The sequence below is a fragment of the Pygoscelis adeliae genome, unplaced genomic scaffold (genome assembly GCF_000699105.1).
Source record: "Pygoscelis adeliae isolate BGI_AS28 unplaced genomic scaffold, ASM69910v1 Scaffold85, whole genome shotgun sequence".
Classification (NCBI taxonomy): Eukaryota; Metazoa; Chordata; class Aves; order Sphenisciformes; family Spheniscidae; genus Pygoscelis; species Pygoscelis adeliae.
Genome location: NW_008824900.1, coordinates 6,143,802 through 6,164,909, shown reverse-complemented (window position 1 = coordinate 6,164,909; position 21,108 = coordinate 6,143,802). Strand labels below are relative to the sequence as shown.

Here is a 21,108-nt window from a genome sequence, read left to right as displayed (position 1 = left end):
CAGTGGATTATGGTTATAGGCAATGTATACCTGCATGTACTAGTTCCTTTTCTATGCACAGAATGCTTTCATGGATTGTTAATCAGGTGGTGCTGAACATGTGAGGCTTTGTCTTTGGTCAGATTGGAGCTGTTTTTCAAATACAGTAAGGTAATTTCAGCATCATTACAAAGAGCGGTAGTAGCTGTCCATAAATAATCCCTCACATTGAGGATATATGGCTCCAAAGAGTTTATCTTTTGAATTGACAAGAAATCTCAAATCTTGAAAGCAGAGTTCCTGCCTTCTTTGAATACTCTTTTGCCCCCTGTAGTGCCATGGGATCAGGGATTAGGCTTATCATGAATACAGTAGGAGAAGTTCTACAAGTAATAGTTAAGAGTTAAATTTCTTCAAGTTTGGTGGGATCATTCAATCTACCACTGGACCCAGGTAGAAGAACTGGAAGGGCCAGTTAGCCTTGCCTTTTTGTTTTAAAGTTAGTAAGATTGTAGCCAATTGTTCAAATACCTTCTTGGAAAGATTAGTAGGAACAGCACTTAGGGCCTGACTCAGGAAAATGCTTAAAAACATGTGTTCCTGGATTGGTTATGGAAGGATCTAGTATGTTCTAGATAGAAATGGAGAAAATTTCAGAAAATACCTTTGATCTTTGTAATAATACCCATCCGTATTTTTGAGAGCAGGTCTCCTTTTTCAACCGTGTTAGCAGGATCTCTCTTCGGTGCGATTTTGAAAGTGCGTTTATTCAATACTGTTACTCTATCTTCCCATACATGCATTTATTCTCCTACAAATGAAACTATATAACCTAACCTTTAATACTGTGAAAATGTAAGGTTTTTTGCAAAAGTATATGTAGTTGTAATTTTAACAGAATTACTTTGTCCCCACAGTACATTCATACCAAGCATACGTAAATCTATATATTGAATCTTAGGGGAAGATCTTTGCTGTTTCCTGTGTGAATAGATATGCAAGTGTAGATTTGTATTGACAGATACAATCTCATACAATCACCAAAGATATGTACTAAAAGTATGGTTTTTTTAATTGATACAAATCCGAAACCAAATCTTTCCCTTTACTTCTTGCTTGTAAATAAAAATATAGTTTAGGAGTTGAAATAAAAAATTCTAACTAGATTTCAGTTGTAGATAATTGGGTCCAATGAAAAGAGGGTAACAATTACCTTTTTATAATTTGAGACTGAAAAAATTGGCCAGGCTTTGAACCAATTGTGTTTTTTCTATTACCAATTATTCTATTTACTATTTGGTGACAAAAACTCTTTATTACTGCAACAACTTGGCAGTAACAACTGTGTGGTAAAATAATTCCTCTGAGTAGCCGACCTGTTGCAAAACGCACGTTTAATGATAAAGTATAGATGTACAGCTGAATCATTTGAAAACTCTTGGTTTACATTACTTCTGGTAAGGACAGTGGTCCTTAGTACATGGTACAGAATTTCATGGTAGATCGCTCAGTGTTTGTTTTAGAGATCAACTTTATATCAGGCTAAAAGAGCATTTTTAACTGTTTCCAGGCTGAGTTTAATTCCTAAGATTTTCTGTATTTCGCTTGAAAAAATGGCAGAAAAATAGCTATATTATAAGCACTAATATGATCAGCTGTAAATAGCAAAAATGCATTCCCCAAGCATGTTCTGGCAGTCTTAATTAGAAAACGCCTTTGTGCCATTATTATCTGTAGTTAATGAGATTCTTTACAATAACATAAGGGATAGAAAGTACCTACATTCAGCATTTTGCTCCTGTGTTTATAACGGAGTGGTCCTGCCTGTGAAAGAAGATGTATTTATTTAAATACATGTGCAGTACAGAAGATACTAAAAGAATGAAGCTTCTGCTGAAGAGCAAATTTTAACATAATTGAAATTATTTCACTGAAAATACTGTTGTTGAGGATTTGTGACCAAAAAAACTTAAGAACTGAAAAAGTGCTAATGAATGTGGTACTTGAAAAATGGAGATTTTCTTGAGGGCTTGAAAACATAATTGATAGAAGTGATGAAAGTACAATCCAGGAAGCGTAGTGGGGGTGAGGCCAGTTCTTTGGAATGGCTCTAAGCTGAGGCTGTGTCTGCACTGGGAGCAGGCTTGTAGAGCAAAGCAATGTTCCTCCTTCCTCCATTATTCACAGTCAGGTAAGACTGGGGGAGAGGATTACTCCATAATTGAAATGGTCTCACATGCCAAACTTCACCACTATTTATGTGGTTAAAGCTTTCAGAACCAAAGGTGTTCCACAAACTTTTTATCCTTCTCTGAGATCTCCTATGTGCCACACTTCCTTGTCTTCTGCCCCACACAGCTGGTGGTAGTAAATTAGTGTCCCTACCAATGTGGTGATGTGATACTTTAAATCCTTTGAGTGAAAAGATGGGAAGACAAGGCTGTTCCTGGAGCTAGTCAAAGAATCTAGTAGGAACAAAAGTCTTAGTGAAAAAAGGGAAAATAATAAAATTTATGTTAGTTAATTAGTATAGCACTACACATTTATTGTTAGCATTCCATTTTATTCTAATATTATATGTTGCCACGTATTAAAATTTTTGCTTTAACGTTTCCCAACAGCTTGTGTAGACTTCTGTTCCACACATTTGTCCAGACTTCGTCAGTGCAGCGGGGCACAGAGCAAGCTGTTGCTCTGTTCTGTTTGAGTAGTAACTGTACTCAGTTGTGGAGTACTGGGTGAGTGACTCTGCAGAGTGGATTGCATGAACTGTCAACAATGCAGCTTTGTTTTTTTTAATAAAGTATCAGTTTCCAAGAGTTTTCAGACTTCATTTCTTCATTTGTCAGTAAATCAGTTAACACTAGAATCACTTGCTACACAATTTGTGCGTGTATGTTGCTGAAAAACAATGTGACTGATAAAGAAATAGGAAACCATATAACGTAGGGTTTTTTATTTTCACACTGATCTTGATTATTACATGTATTAATTAAAACTGGAATGTGAAAACAGGGCTGGACATCTGTGTAAGTTCATATCTAGAAAACAAAAAAAAGGATCTGTATATATTTTGGAATTTTGTGAACTTAATTAAACAACTGAAGCACTGCCTAAGTTTTTGAAGCCTGTAAGTATGAATGTCTTCAGCAATTATAAATGTTACAGAAATTACAATTACGTGTTATTAAGCAATCGTGCAAATAAAAGACGAGCAGAAAAGACTTCCTTAAACTATAAAAAATGAGGCTATTTTTAGTATACAGGATTAGTTGCCAATATTTGCAAATGTACCTTACTTAACATTGGTTGTTTGTTTTTTATTTTATTTTTTAATTCTATGAATTTAAATTACTACTTTGAGAAATGTAATTCAGAATCTTTTCTCATTTTCTCATGTCTCCTAAAAATATTGCTGTTCCTGGTAACTTCACCTAATGAGAGATAAGAACAGAACAAAATGTTAACAAAGCTTCTAGGAACTGTACAGCAGTCCTCCTGAATTCGAAGGAGCATCCCTGCTTTGATGATGAGTTAGTCTGTTTTACCTAAGGAAGGAATAATCTTCAGATTTGCATCCCATGCATGGCAGCATGGCTTGAACCTTTAATACAATGAATTTATTTAGTGTTGTCAAATGTATTTATGGGGTTTTGTTGGTGGGTTGTAACTTTTTTTGCAAGAAACAATTTGTTTCAATGGCTTTTCTTACACAGATAAATAACACAGGTTGGAGAGACACATTTATAGATCATAGTCTTCCTTTGAGAGCTGCAATTGTCTAATAATAGTTTTGGCTTCATGCCTAAAGAACATACTTTGACATTTAAACCAGGTGATCAGAATGCCTTCATTTCTGAGATACAGCATACTGGCTGTAGCACAAACCAGCCAGCACCTGACTTCACTGTAAACCTATTAGTCTTATGTTAGTGTGAAATGTGTAGACTTTATATTATAGTTCACTGTAATTGCGATCCCTCACAGGAAAAAGTTTAAGCTAGATGTAAGTTACAGGATGCATGGCGTTGTGCTGGTTGTTAGACTTTTAATTTTCAAGTCCCTCAGCAGAATATGGAGTTTATAGAATTACCTTATTTATTGGGGCCAATATAGTATAAAATCCTGAGATCTAAAATACTATAGGAACTTCAGTAAAACATTTTAATGGGAGTTGCGATATAGTCTTTAAAAAAAGCAATCTACTATATGAAAACTCCATCTCAAAATAATAATTTATTAACATAATAATAAAAAAGCTGGAGAAATATTAATCCATTCTGCAGTTTGTGTACCCAACATTTGAAAACTATGAATTGTGAAGAAATTGTGGGAATAAGTAGTTATTTCCTCCTACGAAGACCGGTAATTCTGGATCTCAAAAAGAATTGCATAAGTTGTTATGCTACTGCCTCTATGCCGCTGTTGTTATGCACTGCCTTTCTAAGATTGTAGTATTCTATGGAGATCTACTATTAGGAAAAGAATTCTGGTCCATAGAAGAAATATTCTGCCAAGGAGAGAATTTGGCATCCTGTCAGTGGATGTTTTTGTGAAGCAGGTTTTTATTAGGTTGCATGATCTTCCTTTATCTCCAAGAAGGACAGTCAAGGGGTTTTTACATATTGCGAACATACTTCTATAGACATAATAAACATAGCTCATCAAAAGATCAAATTTTATGCTTATTAGGACTGTATAGTTACATTATAGAATTGAAAAACATATTTGCACCATTCATATTTTTTCGTTTGTATTTTAGGATGCAAAGTTTGTAGAAGAGCGACGCAAGCAGCTACAAAATTACCTAAGGAACGTAATGAACAAAATTATTCAAACTGTGCCAGAATTCACAGCCAATCCCAAAAAAGAGACTCTTATTCAACTGATGCCCTTTTTTGTGTAAGTATCTGTGAAATAGTCAAGAAAATATTAAGCTTTTTTAATCATAATTTAATTTAAAATATAATGCCAGCATTTCCAAAATCTTTAAAAGTGTTTTTTTTAAATAGAAGGCTCTTGTCCAAATTATAAGCTCTTTTGTTATATTCAAAGGAATATATGACATATATAGTAATTTTTGTTTATTTAAATGGTGACTTTGAACAAAAATCACGGTGTAAAGCTTTCAAAAATATCTAAGTGACCTCAAAATCTGCATCCATACCTACTCTTCAAACATTAGGTGTTTTTTATTTCTTTTGTTTGGTCTTTTTCAGTTTTGTTTTGCTTTTGGTTGTGTGGGGTTTATATTTTTGTTTTTAAATTTATTTTGGGGGATGAGGGTGGAGCACTATTAGGGTACTTGCTAATCAAATTAAAAAGTCGAGCTGTTGAACTCTTTCTAGCTCAATTTTGTGATCTGCTGACACTTGTTCTGATTTCATTAATGTTAATGTTGAATATGTCCAGAAATAGTTTAACATGGTCATCTGTTAAGAATCTCATAACAAACCCTTTGGTATACTGTTGTACAAGGGATATCATCTGTTAAAATTACATTATGCTGTAAAAATTCTTCTTTGCATTATTTGTAAATGATATTTGGAACTATTTAAGAAATAATATTCATGAAAATCTGTTTTTGAAATTGATGTTGACTTATACTGAAAAATTATTAGTGAAAGGAATAATGTTTTTTCAGTACTACGCCTGTACAAATTATGTATAGATTGAACTATGGCTCATAATGAGCCATCATATTAAATTTGCTGTCCCCAAGCCTCTGCATAGGGATTGTGCATTCATGCCTGTGAATCCATTAATGGATCAATTTGCAGAATCAACACCACTTTAAAATTAATAATTTTCAGTAGAAGCATACATATTTTGCTGTACTATTTGTATGGTCTTGTACGGAGTTTCAGATTTTCAAGTTGAAATTTTATTTCAAGAAAGCTGTATTTATGAGGAAATTTAATAGATAAATGGAAGAATGCCAAGATGTATTTTGTGGCATTCATGTTTTTTCTTTTTCCTGGATTTGAAAAAGGAAAAATCAATTTGATGAGACATCTTGATGATGAAATAAATGGCAAAATGATGTTTGTAGGGACAAACATCTCAAGAGACTTACCTTTTTCTCCCTAAGAACCTATTATGTAGAATTTGACTAAGGGCTGTAAAGATTTAAATGGTTTCAAGTACTTCCAGTTGAGGGGCCCACATGTGGCTTTTTGTTAAGTCATTTTAAAGAAGTTGTCCTTCATGTTGTACTTCATGTTGTTTTTTAAAGAAGAGGGGGGCAAATACAAAATATATTTGCAATTGAATTTTCAACTCAAATAATTTTTGCTCTTCCTGTCCAATAATATTTTATTTTAAGATGGTTAAGAATAGCTGTGTGAAGTAGTGAACTGATAATTTCTTGTCAACTTCACTTCATAACTTGCTGCTTTAAATGTAGAGCAGGGAAATAAATTCCGAACAGTGTGCTATTCAAGGTTCCATCTTTTCATTGGCTTGTTATAATTTATTATCCTGAGTTCCACACAGACAAGCGGTAATGCAGAATAACATCCGTAAGTCGAGGCTAGCTAGTTTTTCATCCTCAACCAGTTTGCTTATGAAAGAAATTAAATTTCAAGCTTTGTGGGGTATAAGATATTTTAATAAATGATGATTATGGTTTCAGGTGTACATTGAGTTGTTGTAGTAATTATCATTACCTCAACAGTACAAGCAGTCATAAAGATAGCAACACAACTAATATTAAAGCATGACAAAAGTGGACAACAGTTTCAACGAGAACCTATTAGATTAGGAAATACTGTGGATACCCTAGTTAGGAATATTAATTTGACGCTTTGGTCTTAATTGATGGAAAACATTCGTAGTAGCAGTTCATTACTTGAACTGTGGTGCATTATTTACATGCTTTAACCAAAATTGTCTTGGTTTTGGATTTTTATTTAATTTCAATTATTAGAATTTCATATATTTTTTAAAAAATCTATCATCAATTGAGCAATTCAACAGTGACCATACTGTGAGATTATAACTATGAGATAATACAGTACTGATGTAAAAGCAATGATACTACTTTTCGGGTGGTTTTTTCATCTTAATACACTGTTGATACAGAAATATTTTATTACAGTATCTTTTTATTCTACTTCGAGAAATGACATATCAAGAATAGTTTATTTATAATCTCTTAGCCACTTATGTTAAAAACAACAAGGGAAAACATATTTCCTCTTATTCCTCAGCCCTAAACAATTAACTTGCTTTCTGATGGTTAATCTTATCTCTTTTATAAGGGTGTAAATAGAGTTTAGATCACATGGTTTTGTTTATTAAAAACGTGCCAGGTATGAGGACCTGCACAGGAAAAGATTCAAAATCACAACCCGATGTAAGGGGTTTTACCAATGATGCGCAAGTCAGAATAAACACTATTACCGTATTCTGCTGATGTAAAAAAAACCACCCCGAAACCAACAAAAAAACCACAACCCTATTTCTTCTAATACATGTAATGAGCCAAATGAGATAGATACAATTAATTTCACAGAAAGAGCAAAGTTTTATTGAGAAGGCAGCATATTTAAGTAACCTGTTTTCTCAATATGGGTACAATTTAGTATGTGAAACATTGCGATACAAAAATAAAGCAATTATCTCTTATGAAAGAAATTAGTTCAAGGAGATTTGCTCAAGGAAATTTGCCAACACCATTTGTCAACAATTTGTAAACACCAGTATGATGCACTGCATTGATGCTAACCTTTTTTGGGTATGGCTATGCAATAGGTTGCAAAAAGACTGTTTATTTTTAGTGGGTTTTTTTGCATTTGGCAATTTCATAATTCTCAACACATTGCATGAAGCAATGGACTTTAGTGGATTCAAGAATATTCTTTGATATCTGGACATTATGACAGAAAAGTTCTGTTCATATATGTGTCTCTGAATTATTTCCTTGGAGCTTTTTCTCAAATAATAGATGCGTCAGCATTCTCTATTAGCTAGAGTAGAGAGTTCTCCGTGGGAATATTAGTGGGATTCTGGAAAAGCTTAGCTGTTGAGCAAAATAACTATATACCTCATCTACAGCAGACAAAGTGGGTTTTTAATGCATTTTTCTACTGGGATATCAGTGTCTTCCTCTGCAGCTAGAGCAGCAGTATTAAATTAATATAAAGATCCTTCAGACAATGATAGAAGGAGCACATTTTAGAAAGTATCATCATTGCTAGGCTATCATTTGAATTCTCAATGTCCTTTATTTTCTGAGAGTCATGACCTGGCACTGTTGGTGAGTAAGAAAAAGCATCTAAAAGAAAATGCATTTCAGTTCCACTTCATATTGCCAACTTCTCCAGTGTTGTCCTTCCTTAATGGATTTTGAGCTTCGTCAACAGGAGATCTTAAACATGCTGGACTCTGTGAAAGTGTTTATTACATTATTCAATTGTAACCTTTGTACCGTACCTGCAATTCTTCTATTCTGTTAGGTTTAATAATATTTTTGTTTAATAATATTTTAATATAAAACACTGTAAATACATATAATAATTCTGATATATTTGATTTGTGCTTCATAGCACAAATGTGTGTATAGTTGCTGATTATATCTTTATTAATGAAAGACTTAGCAGTTACAAAACATTGAGATATTAGTTATAGGACTGTGCTGTAGAGAGTAGTGAGACCTCAGTCTAGGAGAAAATATTACAGTCTTAATATGCATAAAAAGTCTCTAGGGCATTAGATCTGTCTATTAGGAAGCAATGAAATATAAAATTAAAAAAATGAGACCAGATAATTGTAAGAGTTTCTTCTCACTGCAAAATTAAATGACCATACTTCAGTGTGAAAATGAAAAATCCCATAAAGGTTATGTCTGATTAGGCATCCTATAGATAGAAATTACAGGGTCAGTTTTAATTAATCACTTTTAAGATCTGATTTAGGTCCTAGAATATGATAATGGTGAACAGAAAGTAAGATTAATGTCTTTAAGACTGAATCCACTGATTATTAAATGCCGGAAGGAATATTGCCGAAAATTTTTGTTGTGAGGTTGTTCCTTTGGGGATTTCTCCCTTCCAAGTGCAGTGATTTCAGACAATCAGGCACAGATCTGATGAGGCGAAACATTTTAATTGATCTGTATGAAATAGCCCACCACTGTTATAAGAAATAAATTAATTTTATTTTGAAACTCAGATACAGTTAACAGTTTGCAGTAAAATAATGTGAATCAGTTTGCTAGCATTTCTCTTCATTACTGTATCAAATGCTAGTGGTTAATCATGGAAATGTAATTTGTTTTGATTCCTTACACTGTGAACTGTCATTAATGTATTCTTTCTGTTGTCAATCTCTATCATTTGTAATCTTGGTTTGTGTATTTTTCAATTTTAATGCTGCATTAGCTCAGTCACAGGTTTGGTCAAATAGTTTCCTTTACAGTCCACTTTCATGTCTTAATGTAAAGAAGAGATTCTGGCTCTGCTAATTTGTCTGTTTACATGCTGAATAACAAATTCTTTGTAATAATAAAATTGACATCACGAGTTAAATTTTCCAGTCCATGCAGAGCAAAACCTAAATCAAGAATTGGCACTGCTGAATTAGATTGCTACATCTGCTAGTTGGTGAATGCCTGTCTGTTAGTACTTACTTAAATTAACATTTATTTGCACTCATGATTGGTACATTACAGATAAATAAAACTTGTTATAACAAGTACACTTGTTTTAATCACATTCTTATCAATCTATCTGAAAAACATCACACACATTACCTCTTTGTAAATACATATATAAGAACAGGAGAGATCTTTCGCAACAAGCATCATAATTCTTTGGACCATATGATTGAGTCTTTTAACATAAATGATCACAATAGGTTATATGATTTCAAGTATGTAAAAAGCTAAAAGCTGTAAGAAGTTGTGAAAAGAAACACTAAAATGTTGTGATGTTCCATTTTTCTCTCTCTGTGGTTTCTGTATTTTAGAAGATAAAGATTTTCTTCCCATCGTCCTGGTAATGGGCACAAAGTGAAATACAAGAAAAATAAGAAAAAACTTCTTTTACTGTAAGGGTGATGGAACACCCTAACAGGTGGCTCAGAGGTGGTTGACACTCCATCCTTGGAGGTATTAAAGACTTGACAGGACACAGTCCGTGGCAACCTTGTGCAGGGGGACCTAGGCGGTCTCCAGAGGTGCCTTCCAACCTCAGATGGTCTATAAATCTATGATTCCCCAAAAGCTCAACCTGCAATTTTAAATTGAGTTGTGTTTTACATAAACCCTGTGCAAAAAAGTGTTAGCTAAATATACAGCTGGTCAAACAGGTGTTATATGTGAACAAAAATAGCCTAAACAGTATGAAACTACTAAAACGTGCTCCACTTTGTAGCTATGCATGCTATTCAAATAAGAATACTGACACTTTATTGACTCTTTTGCTTTGGCAATACAAATGTTTGGATTAAAATATATGCAAGAATGGTATAAACAGAGTTTTGTGAATATTTTCAGATTACTGTGCTGAGTATTTTTTTATCTCGTTTTCTAGGCCACAGCTACATGTCACAACAGTTTCTAGATAACTATTAATTACATGTTCTGCTGAGCTGCAGAGCTGGACATTTGTTCTCTTGTGGTAGCTGCTCAAGCATACGCTTTAAAGAAAGCAGAGAATCTGCTCGGTAAATCATCAGAAAAGAGGCTAGAGCAGGTTCTGAGAAACTGTTGTCTGCGGGATGTGTTTGAACACCAGAGGAGTCATCAGTTCTCTGTGACGATTAGAGGATTGTAATGTTCAAAAAAATATGTTATCTTCCTTTCACTTTGAATACATAGATATTAATATATTTACATATAAAGGTAGAGGAGAGAAACTTTCTAAAACAGTGCTTTTACTGTGTTCTTGGCCAGTGACAGTATTGAGATGAGGTTTTCATGAACTAATAAAAATCTTAAAGGAATTTAGGTTTCTAAATTTCTCCGTTTGCAGGACTTTAAATCTCAATCTCAAATAAGGTGAAAAACGTTTTTGTAAACTTACTCTGCTCATGTCATGTTCTAATGTTTTCTGCCTCATTTTATGATTTATAAGAAATCAGTCTTATAGCTACAGAGAGGTTTCTAAAATATTCTAATTATTTCCTCCCTTTAGGACTTGCTTAGCCGGACTGATACTACTGTATTTATAGCAGCAGTACAGCTCTTATTTAACTAGTCTTTCTGGATGAACAGCTACAAAAGATGATTCTATGAAAAAGCAAAATAATTTTAAGTATGTTTCTCTAGCATGTAAACAAAACAACAAAAATGATAGTTAATACAGAATTTATGCATTGAATGAATGGGAATCCCTCCTCTTATTTTAACTCCATACTATCTATATATAACATAAATAAGCAAAAGCCTACCTACACACATACATACATCTATATCAACCCAGCAGTGAATGTTTTTGTTTTATAACTTTATTCTGCAGAAGAAGTTATCTTGGAATATTTTCAGGTATTGATATGGCTATTTGTATGTGAGTGCTGAATAGTCATTGAGATGATTCCTTTGACATCCATGTAGTTAGGGCATAGTTATATATTTAGTTAGGCATTGCATCAGTTATGTATGTAGGATATGTGGTGTTTAGTTACATATATGTTTTGAGAAATACTAGTAATGTGATTTTTATACTGAATTTTTGTTTTGCACATTCTGTAACACATGTTGGGTCTGCAGTTGCAGCCCAGAAGTTCTTGGGGCAATTGGAAATGAGACAGCAAAATTGTCCTGTCCATTCAATTTGTAGTGTATGTGGTGCTAGTATTCTGCTCTTAGTGCATTATCAGATAAACAGTAAGATTAAAAGCAAACAAACAAGCAATCCCTGAAATACTGCAAAACAATATTGATGCGAAGTAAAGAAGTTTTAAATGCAATTTTGAATAGGTTACTTTCTCAAAAAATGAGTTGGTGATGGCATGACACTTCAAGCTATTAGTGTACATATCTGTGCCTTCTAATAGGATAAATGACAGTATTCAGCTAATGCATCCTGAAGTATTGTGGCTAGTGGCCAGATTTTTACCTGATTGCACCCTTTGAAGTGGCAGCTTGTGTTATCAACTTGGTGCTGAATGACTTCAGTATCTCTTTAACAGATCTCAGTTATGTTCTATAACAGTAAGTAAGCACTCTGATAAAGAGGAATATGATTTACATGAACAAACTGGGAATAGCATTTGCTTAAATATGTGACTTTTAATTAGTAAAGCACCTCCTAATGCCTGAAACATGCTAATGAAACTAATTTATTGCTATGTTAATTGATTGAACTACTTATAAAACTATGTAGAGACATTACACAATATTTATCTTTCAATAGAACTGTGTTGCCAAGCACTGATGATTGTTCAAGTAAAAATACCTTAGATATCTAAAATTCGTTTAGCACGTTCAGATAATGCAGGAAGTACCATTGCAAAAATGTACTATTCTTCTGTGGAATTTTTGCTGATGATAGAGTTTAAATATCTGAATTGGAGTGCATTGTTCTTAAACATATAGTTGTCTCACTGTTATTCTTGGTTTCTGCATTCCTCACTTTGTAACTGACAGTTCTGCTTTTATGGTTTTTTATGTTTTTATGTCTCTCATAACCTATGAGGCTTGACATCAAACTTAAAAAAAGCATCATGCCTGTTTTGATCTAACTGAAATGTGAAGAAGTAGGGCAAAAATTGTTTGGTCAAAGTATATGAGAATTCATACTTTAATCTCTTTTCCTTCTGCAAGAATTGTATTATGATGTTATATTGTCTTTTATTTTGTGTTTTGGCACATACTGACATTGAAGACGTGTGTTACATGGCGTTCTACAAATGTATTAAATTTTCCTTTCCCTGTTCTGAGTAGCTGAGAGGGTTTATGAATGTTAGCGGACAATGAAGAAGGAAAAAAATAGATCAGGAGGAGTAGAAACAGTGATAAACAGGGCAAGAATAAGCAGGGAGAGAGAGACACAGGATGCTTAATGTTAAAAGGAAGATGGGTTGAATATAGTAAGGAAGTACTTAGAAATACTGGTACTTGAGGATTACTACAAACGTTTGGCTTTATAAAGCTAGTTTTATCCAAACAAATGAGGATGATGTTATAGTTGCAGTTTTTTATTTTACAAGTGATCTATCTGGGATTTGACAGGTTATTTGTGAAATAATTAAAATTTTGATCCTGGCTTTAAAGTATAGGACACTAAAAACTTGAATAGTCATTGGAAAAGTGTGTCAAGTCTGTCAGTTAGCATTTGTTGCAATTCTGCTACTCCTTTCCATGTGGTAAAGAACTGTCCTGCATCTTCCTATTTTGTTCAGACCTAAGGTTTGCAAGATTATTTCTTATTTATTACCAGTGGTTAGTCCTTTTAAATGGTCTGAATAAATGCTAAAATCTATAAATTGAGCTAGGAAAAGACAGTTATCTGTGGAAGATGGTTGCCTCCATAATGCAGATTATAGCATAGTTTTATTCTATTGTGTGTGAAAGACATTGCAGGAGAGTTAAGGACGCTCTGTTTTAACTTAAGTACATAATTGACCAAATCTTAGTTTATCTTTGAGGATTTTTCCAGCACACTTAATGTCAGTTAAGAGTGTGTGTATGGAAAAACACTCCCTTGAAATACTTATGGAAGATGCCACCTGTGCTGGAAGGAATAATGTATCTGTACTAGTAAGAAATTTTATTCATTTTTCTCTCTTTTGATCCCAAGGAGCAGTTTGCAGTACAGAGATGTCATTAAAAGTACTGTAGAGAGAAAAGCTCCTTAATCTGATTTGTGATCAGAGCAATGTTATATCCAAATTTGTGTTCATGTTCCCTGCGTTCCCCCCTCCTCTGCCCTGCCTATAGTGTGGCATTCTCTAACTATTTCATGTTTGACAGAAATGACATCTTCCCCATCAATCTTTTTTCAATGTGCAATTTTCTTTTGATAACCATTCTGAGTTAATATACACGTTCCAGCCAAGAAGTTTTCAGTCCATGATGTCCTAATTTCAGGATAGTTATCATGGCAATACTATTAGCAGCATTCACAGTCTTCAGACAGTTGCTATCGATGGAGATATATTCCAAATACCCATCAGCACTCAAGATATCTGCTGACTTTCAACTTGGTTCTGCTGTTAGTAGTTTTACAGAAGTTAGCAGTCAAGTAACTACTCACTAGAGCTTAAATGACAATTTTTAATCAGAAAGAATATAATGCATAGTTACTAATGATTTACGGGAGGCACATAAAATTATCAACGAGATCTGCTTTACTTACAAATGTAGTAATCCTTTACATTTCAGATCAAAATGATCACTTCAAGCAAAGTGAAAATTTGGAGTCAGAATATGTTTTCATATTCTTAAAACTATTTTTGTAGTTGTTAATCTTTTTCTCAATTGTTAAAGTAAAAAAGACTAGAAACTGTTCGGTTTTCTTAGTTCTTTATTCCTCTCAGCTGCACTTCTATAGGTTGTATTTCTTTTTCCAGCAGTTGGTCTAATTAATAGAAATCCGCCAGCAGTGCCCAATGTAAATAGGTTTTATTCAGGTGAAAGAATCTGTTTATGTGCATGTTTCTCACTCCTGCCCGCCTGTTTTCTTGCTCTTACTCACACTTACTTGCTCTCACTTGCATTTTCTCAGTCCTCCACTTTTAAGGCGGTACTGAGCCAGAAGTGTTTCGGTATTCACTGTAACTACAGTTGAAAACATTTTCTCCTGCAGATTGTGGGTAATAGTGAAAGTATTTCAGAAACACATCCTACTAAACTCACCCTAATGAAACATGTCAGTGTTGTATTGTTCTGGGACTAAGACACCTCAAAGAAAAGGCATTTGTCATTTGTTTGCCTTGGTGTGATCTCAATAAAACTGGTATGTCATACAGCAACTCTATAATATTGAAAGGTTTTATGTATTGTATTTATTGCCTCATTATTGAGTCTTGCCATTAAAAAAAAAAAATCAACTTCACTTTCAAATGGTATGACTTTTACACTGATTACCATCTCAATAAAGACGGTGAGACTTGCTCTGCGAAGTGAATTGCTACGAATTGTTCAACAGGCCTCACAGATAGGTATTTATGAACATATTTCCATCAAGTAGATTTTTGTCATGCTTCTTTGTATTCAGAGTGACCTTTACAGTGCTCATGAGAAGAATAATTTAGCGTATACTGTACTGGAAGTGAATACTCTCCAGTCACCACTGGAAACATTTGAGGGCTTGTGATCTTTTACAGTTGCCTCAGAATAAACTCTCATTTAATGCTGCCTGAGAAAATAAGAATGTCAAAACAGGCAATACTGATACTTTGTGTCTAAAATTGTTGAAACAGATGAGGGAGAGGATATGGTATGGTATTTCTTTTAAATGTTGTTGTGGTTTAACTCCAGCTGGCAACTGAGCACCACCCAGCCACTCGCTCACTCCTTGCCCCCTTGGTAGAATGGGAGAGAGAATTGGAAGTGTAAAAGTGAGAAAACTCATGGGTTGAGATAAAGACAGTTTAATAATTGAAATATGATAAAGTAAAATAATAACAATAATAGTAATAGAATATACAAAGCAAGTGATACCCGATGCAATTGCTTACCACGCACTGACTGATATCCAGCGAGTTCCTGAGCAGTGGCCCCCCAGTCAGCTTTTCCCTAATTTATATAGTGAGCATGACGTCACATGGTATGGAATGTCCCTTTGGCCAGTTTGGGTCAGCTGTCCTGGCTGTGCCCCCTCCCAGCTTCTCGCTGGGAGTACTGAGTACTGAGTTACTCAGTGTAAGCAGTACTGAGTAACAACTAAAACATCGGTGTGTGATCAACATTATTCTCATCCTAAATCCAAAACACATTCCCTGTACCAGCTACTAGGAAGGAAATTAACTCTATCCCAGCCAAAACCAGGACATGTGTAGAAATGTACAAGAAATGTGCACCATTGCATGGTTTAAAAGATGGGGCAAAAATTTAAAGCAAGTAGATTGACAGTAACAGTCAAAAAGCACTTTATATGTTGCTGTTGGTAGCTAATTGGTATATATTGGTTTCCTTTATAAACACACAACTTTTAAAGCTCTGAAGAAAATGGAGATATGTTGAACAAAGCCATGTTCAATGTTACAGCAAACTTCAGTGCTGTACAAAATGAGCTTTTAATTGTGCTCTGCATGTTCTGATGGGTCTATTTCCATCTGTCTTTTGCAAATAATAAAAATGGCTCTAAGAGTTAGTGAAAATGCCAAGTTGCCTACCATGAAAATATGAAATCATCAATTTGCCTAATATTTTTTCATTTAACGCCTTTATAACATGCAGAAATAGTTTAGTCTGTTTTATTACTCTTGATTATGCCTAGTTCCCAGGCAATTATTTTGCATAACCATTTTTCTTAGTCTAGGAAACTTGGGTCAAGGTGGGATGCTGGTCAGTTTAACTAAGGAACTGGATCAAGGTGCTTTTGAATGTTTTTTTTTTTTTTTTGCTTGGGTGCCAAGAATTGTATCATCACTTTCTGTCATTTTCCCTAGCAGTTAACAGGCTTAGTAATGAAAGATCATTCTGAGAGAAGAGTTGTTCTCAGTAACATTTACTACTTCCTTTTCATCTTGCTCTTTTACTGCTTGCTAATAAACTCAGTAAGTCTTTAGCAAGAGACAGGTTTTCTAAACTGTGCAGTTTATATCCCTAACATGCTTAACTTGTAGCAGTGGAAGAAGAGGTTAAGATTTTTCTCATAAAAGAACACACAGCCAGTTAAAGTTTTGTGTCATTACAGTAGTAATCCTGTTTCCCTGGTAACAAGCAAGTCACATGCACTCCCTTGTTAAAAAATGAACTCTTTGTATATTCAGGCATTTCTGTACTGCAGCAAGTGTTTCTGAACTTGGTAGCAAAGAATGGGCTCTAGAACCAGTAAAGAAAGTTTCAATTTTGAAGCTGGGCAAAATAGGGAGAATAAGTTTGTAATTCTCTTCTTTACTTTGCAAGCAACATAAAATTAAGCCAGAAAAGAGACTTGCAAAAATATAATTTTAATCTCTGCCATCCCTGTTTTTCTGTCTTACAGTTATCAGCTCTTATTTTAAATTCACATTTCTGTCAGTGATGTATTAATATAACAATAAATTGTAATGCTGAGTACTCAAAAGTACAGGTTAACTTACACCAATAAAGTAAAATCTTTAATGTGTTTCAGAATTAAAATAGCTGAGACTGTAAATTATCTTGAATAAAAACAAGTTAGTTGGAAGACTGATGTATTTGAGCACCAGTGCTTGATATCCAGCAATGAGTAGTCACAGACAGGAAAAACGTTGTGGAATAGGCAAGGAGTTGTTTGTGTCTCACTTCTGCAAGTGACTGTGACTCACAAGACTCTCTCCACTACCTTCCCTGTGTTTGAAAATTCTTGCTTCTGTGGCTTGTATCTTTTTTTGAGAAAGACGTTTCTTTCTGCTTCCTGTGGTTGGAAAGTTTAGTCCTTCCTTGAAGGTCAGGTTGGTTTTTTTTTTCCTCCGTTCTAGTGGCAGCAGTGACAATGGAGCCCCACTCCTTTGAAGTCCAGTTGTAAAAAAAACTCAATTAGCTGTCCATTTTCTCTGCTGGGATTTTTACAGCAAACATTAGCCTGGTAACTGAGAATAAGGCTGCTTAAGACTATAAAATTGTAAAATGTAAGATATAACTACCATCCATTCCCAAATGTATCTTACACAGATATGAAGTCAATTTGTAGAGCAAGGCAGATACTTAAAATAATTGTGGAGATCACTTGTTATTTTAGTAGAAAGAGGTAACTAGTAAGTTTTTAGACATCCAGCCATTAAACTGAGAGACTATCTAAAACCCTTTGCAGAGTTCTGTAGTTTAGGGTCTAAATGCGAATCAACTCATTTTCTATTGTCCATCAACAAAAACACATCATTCCTATCAGTATACTTACTGCATATTCCCCTAACTGGCAAGTATTTGCCAAGGTGGATTTGGTTAGCTAAATCACAAACTACTTCTAATTATAAACACACACAAAAAAATCCTACTTCTACTTTGTCCATACCTAATTCATAAACAATAGATGTAATATTCTTTAAAGCTCCTTATGCCAGTTTAGAATCTGGAACAAATTTTTGCATCATAACTATGAAAAGTGGAATACTAGAAATGCTAATACAATTAAGTGTGCAGTACTTCAAAGTACCTTCCTCATTCTTGATAGCATGAAAGCATTGTACTGTGGAAAAAGGTATCAAACAATCAGTTTACCTTTTTTTTTTCTTTCAGCAACATTGACAGCTGTCTTGAAACCTTTTCTTTGTAATGTGGCATGATTTTCCTAAGTGAATAAAAGAATAAAGTTGTTCTTGTCAGGCTAGCCATATGTTAGCTTTAGCTGCCATTCAAGTACAGAATTAATATATGTTTCTTGTAAGTATTTTGGTTTTGTACCAATATGCTCACTTTACCCTCTTTTTACTGTCTATCAGCACTGATTAACATATTTAATAACACATAGGAAGAAAATTTAACCCAAGAAGGTGTCATTATCATAATATGTTAGGGTGCACAGCACAGTGTCTAGGATCTAGTTTAAATTAATTTAACAACACTGCATAAAACCAGAAAAGTCCAGATTGCGACAGTAGGCAGTTGTTCACCGGAGTCATTCTTTTAACTGAAGTGACTTGTCCAGTAAGTACTTTCAAGTGAGTTTTACAGCCTGGAGAATTGTACTAAAAATGCCTTAAACTGGTAGTTTTCACAAGATTTATTTTGGAAGGTAGAACAGTAGAATAAAAATGTATCAAAGGCTCAGTAGGGTTTCCTCACAGAGCTTGGGCAGTCCAGTGTTGCTCTGAGGACTGGGTGACTGAAAACCTGAGGGAGTCAACAGGGAGTTGAGGTCTATAACATAATAAAGAATATGTGAAATGAGGGAAAACTGAAACATGAAGTAGGCATATTGATTTGAAAGAGAGTACTTGATGTATAGGTTGTTAATGCAGGAGAGAATTGGTGTAGATTGGGAGCTGTGAGAATGACTTGACTTGTGGGCAACAGAGGTTTGACTCAACCATGTAGAATCAACTCAGTCCAGGAGTTTGTTGAGAGAAGAATTAGGCATAAAGAGAAGAGAAGCAAACAATAGCTGGGAAAATACTGGGTAATAAACTGCGTTGTGGCTGTTGACGTGCATTAATAAAGAAAGAAAAACTGGAGAAGGTGAGGAATAAGAGAATAAAGTAGAGGAAGAGTAGACGACTGCTATAGAAAGTAACAGAAGGAAGAGACTGAATGAGACAGTTTGGACTGAATGAAGAGAATGTATGTGAAAATGAGGTGAAAAAGGAAGATGGTGGGAAAGAATGAAAAGAAGGAAACATAAAACCACTCACTTATATGGGATTTTTTTTTCCTTTACTGGATTTTGTGCACATAGAAAAGCCATTTCATTAGAACTGATTGGGATTTGCTTTCATTTATTGAAATGGCAATGGTAGCTGAAAGAGCGACAAAAGAAGAGGTGCACCATAGGCATAGAATTTTTACTTAAACACTAGAAGATATTTTGTCTTTCCTTTGAAAATAAGCCTTGAAAAAAAAAATATACATAGGTGATTCTGGTATTTAAAAGATTCTTATTGGGTATAAAGATTGAACTCCACCTAGGATCTTGGTATCAGAAGGTCTGGTGCAATGAATATTCTGCATTCAGTTGTTACCCCATGTATAGAGCAAAGTAAATGACTGGCAAGAAGAGATTCCTCTACTTTGTAAGTCTGACCAGCTTGGTGGTCATTCAGTGTACCTGTTCTCTGGGTACTGGGACAAAACTTTGTCTTTCTTCCTTTAATCTGCAGATCTATAAACTCTCATTCTCTCCTTTTCTTATCCTGAATATATTTTTGCGAAGTGCCTTTTTTCTTCACCTGGCAAATAATTTAACTTCCTTTTAACTAAGGAATGACAGGTTTTTAAGTTGATAATTTTATAAGGATGATCCTTGTTTTTTCAGAATATTGGCCTTGTTACAGCCAGGCCAAATGATACTCACCAGTTGCAGCTAACATGGCATAAGTCACATTTTAACTTTCATACCTCTAGTTTTAACTCTTTTCCAATGGTGTTAAACATATCCTGAATATACAAGCTGAGCTGAGAGGTAATGAGACCATAGCATCACCAATAACGGGCAACTAAAAGCCAAGCTGTTGAACTGAATTTTATTCAGACTATTTGAAGTTCTTTTTATTTAATATTTGTCTACCTCCAATGAAGAAAATACTGTTGTATTTAACTAAAAATTAGGATTTCCAAAATGCTGCTATGCATATTTTAGGCTTCTGGGGAATCTTTCAGCATAATTCAGGATGTCTAGATGTAAAATTCCACCTTTTTTTTTTTTTTTTTTTAGTATTAGAAACTTGGAAAATGCACAAGCAAATGTTTTCTATCTTCTGTAACTTCATCATCTGCATAATTTTAAATCAATTTTTGCTCATGTAAGCATTCAGTAGATTCTAAGGTAATTTATATGTTGATTTTTTTTTTTCCCCATGCAGCAGTATATATACACTACTCATCCTGAAACCGTAGAATCCGTATTCGTATTTCCTCAGTAAGAAACATTTTTCTTCTACAGTTCTAAAACTTTGTTGTCTCTGTTTATTGGTGTCAATATACTGTAAGTGGATATATAAAATTATGAAATATGCATGTGTGGGGCATATGTGCATCTTCACAGAATTAAATCTAGATGGCAATTTTAATACTATTTAAAATACAGACATTTGTGATATCATCTGTATCAGGCTACTGTGCTCATTCTCTAGGCCTAAGGTATGAACTCTATGGAAAATGATAGGAAACTGAAACGATTGCCTAGGTAAGCTAACTAGCAACTCTTCCAGATGCAATATTACGGTTGATTCTGACCACATTTGTATCTCTGATTCATTGCGGCATTCTGTTGGTCTTTAGTTGTGTGCGCTGCTCAGCCTTTGCATGTTGCATAGCTCAGCCAGGCTTGCCCAGAGCCTCGAAGTCTGCCTGTCAACTCAATTTACCAGTCTCTCTTTGTTAAAGTCTCACTGAGAGCT

The 21,108-nt window shown here is 34.3% G+C and overlaps 1 protein-coding gene across 1 annotated transcript in view; it reads left to right on the top strand.

Moving 5' to 3' along the window:
• SNX29 (sorting nexin 29) overlaps positions 1-21,108 on the top strand; it is a gene marked incomplete at its 5' end in the record, with an annotated part of 133,873 nt that overhangs the window by 97,720 nt on the left and 15,045 nt on the right. The window contains one exon of the mRNA XM_009324816.1: positions 4,742-4,881. Within this exon, the coding sequence (XP_009323091.1) occupies positions 4,742-4,881 (140 nt within the window). The remainder of the gene's footprint in view (positions 1-4,741; positions 4,882-21,108) is intronic.